Raw genomic sequence first — 1,823 nt, 5'->3', positions numbered from 1 at the left:
GCTGGCTGTCGCTTCCCCTCTCTCTCTCGCTCGCCCACCCCCGGCGTCTCCCCTCTCTCTCTCCGCACCCCCCGCACGGTCGAGGCCGAGCGCGCCTTTCCCGCCAAATGGAGTCAGTTGGCTCCCGGACGCCGGGCGGGCAGGTCGGAGGACAGAGCGCTCGTCGCGGTCCCTCGCTCCCACATCACTCGGTTCGCGAGGCGGACGACGCCGCGTGTTGTAGCATCCGCGTCCTGCTCGTGGCCTCCCTGTGTGATCTGGGATCGGCGACGCAGGTCGTCGACGCCGACGTCCCCGTGACGCCCCCCGTTCCTCCGTCGTGACGCCCTCGTGACGTTCGTCCGCGTGACGGCCCGCAGTGACGACCCCTCGTCGGCGAGCCGCCCCATCGGCAGTTTGAGCCGCGGATTAAATTACACCCCCGCACGAGTTCGGCCAGCTCAAGAGGCCCAGTGGTGCACGCTTGTGTGTGCGTTTGTGTGTGTGTGACGAGCAAGTGCGTCGGTGTGCGTGCGCGTGTGTCAGTGCAGTGTGCAGCGCCGTCAGGAAGTGAACCACCGTCTCTGTCGAACCCCCGCCCCCTCGGCGGGCCCCGGGCAGCGGTGCTGGTGTTGCCGCGGTGTGGCGTGTCGGACGGCACGCGAGACGGACGAGACGCCCCGCAATCTGGCGGCGTCCTCCCCGCCCGCCCATTAGCGCCGCGCCTCCCGGCCGCCGCCACGCCCCAGGGCCGCCTCCCCCCGGCCGCCGCCACCATGGCCGCCGCGCCGCCGAGCAGCTGGCCGTCGAGGCCGTGCGCCGGGCCGTGCGCCCCGCTGGAGGTCCCCGCGGCCCAGGCCCCCTCGCGGCCCTGAAGCCCGTCTCAGCGCCCGCGCCTTCCCCCGCCATGGGGCGGCCCACCTGCTCGGCCTGGAGGGCCGCCGCCGTCCCGCTGCTGCTCGCCGTCGTCCTCACAGGTGAGCGGCGGCCACACCCCCTTCAGTCGCAGCTTGCACGGAGTGTACCTACCCCCACCCTCCTCCTCCCCGCTCTCATCTGGGAGCGGCTGCGGAGTGCCCTCTGGATCTGGACCCCGCCTCCGCCCGCCAGCCTCAATTGGCAATGCGCTGGCGATTCCCATGTAGCAGAGTGAGCAGTTGGGAAAGTTTCTGTTTCGGCTGAAGCAGGCCACTCGTGCTGCCCTGCAGTCGGTACTCGGGCGTCGCTGTCTCTGGCCCGCGCTGCTCTCCCCGATGCCCCTCCTCCCCTCCCCTCTTTTGCAGCGATGCTCCCTCTCTGCGCTCATTAACTGGAAGAATAACAAACTCGTGTGGAGTGTGTGTCGGCTGAGCTCGCCACTTGTGCATGGAATAATGATGTTGGAAGTGACGTCGATATGTAGACACAGAAGCACACTGTTCTCACACGCTTGTGTTGTGTGTACGTGTCATGGCTTCGCACGGGTTGGCGCTTGTGTGCTTTTATAATGAGTATAGACGCCCTCGTCCTATCTTTTCACTTTTAACGAGGCGAGTTTCCCCGCCCTTGTGGTTCGAAACGAACACGCGGAGAGAGGCGCACTTTGTCCATCCCCAACTTCTTATTCCACCTTTGCACTCGTTGCACCGCTGTTGACTAAAAAATGCAAACCAAATGCACAAATTGGAAACAAATGACAGTTTTCGCTAAGTTCTGATTTCCGTCTTACGTAAACGACAACCCCGTAAACCTCTCAGTCATTTCTTTCACTCGCGTTTCTCGGGGGTATTTTGTTGTTCTGATTGGCCCCTACCCCGGGCCCATCCGTCACACCATGGGGGGTGGAGTTGTTGGAGCCCCCCCCC

The 1,823-nt window shown here is 64.8% G+C and overlaps 1 protein-coding gene across 1 annotated transcript in view; it reads left to right on the top strand.

Moving 5' to 3' along the window:
* Positions 1–121: 121 nt before the first annotated feature.
* The window catches only part of LOC113208055 (uncharacterized), a 301,854-nt gene continuing 300,152 nt past the window's right edge, over positions 122–1,823 (top strand). Inside the window, exon 1 of the mRNA XM_052272910.1 lies at positions 122–956. Within this exon, the coding sequence (XP_052128870.1) occupies positions 887–956 (70 nt within the window). The 5' untranslated portion in view covers positions 122–886. The remainder of the gene's footprint in view (positions 957–1,823) is intronic.

The sequence above is a fragment of the Frankliniella occidentalis genome, unplaced genomic scaffold, assembly GCF_000697945.3.
Source record: "Frankliniella occidentalis isolate FOCC.00 unplaced genomic scaffold, Focc_3.1 Scaffold230, whole genome shotgun sequence".
NCBI classification, from domain to species: domain Eukaryota; kingdom Metazoa; phylum Arthropoda; class Insecta; order Thysanoptera; family Thripidae; genus Frankliniella; species Frankliniella occidentalis.
The sequence above is the reverse complement of the archived record's forward strand: the minus strand, read 5'-3'. Positions and strand labels throughout refer to the sequence as shown.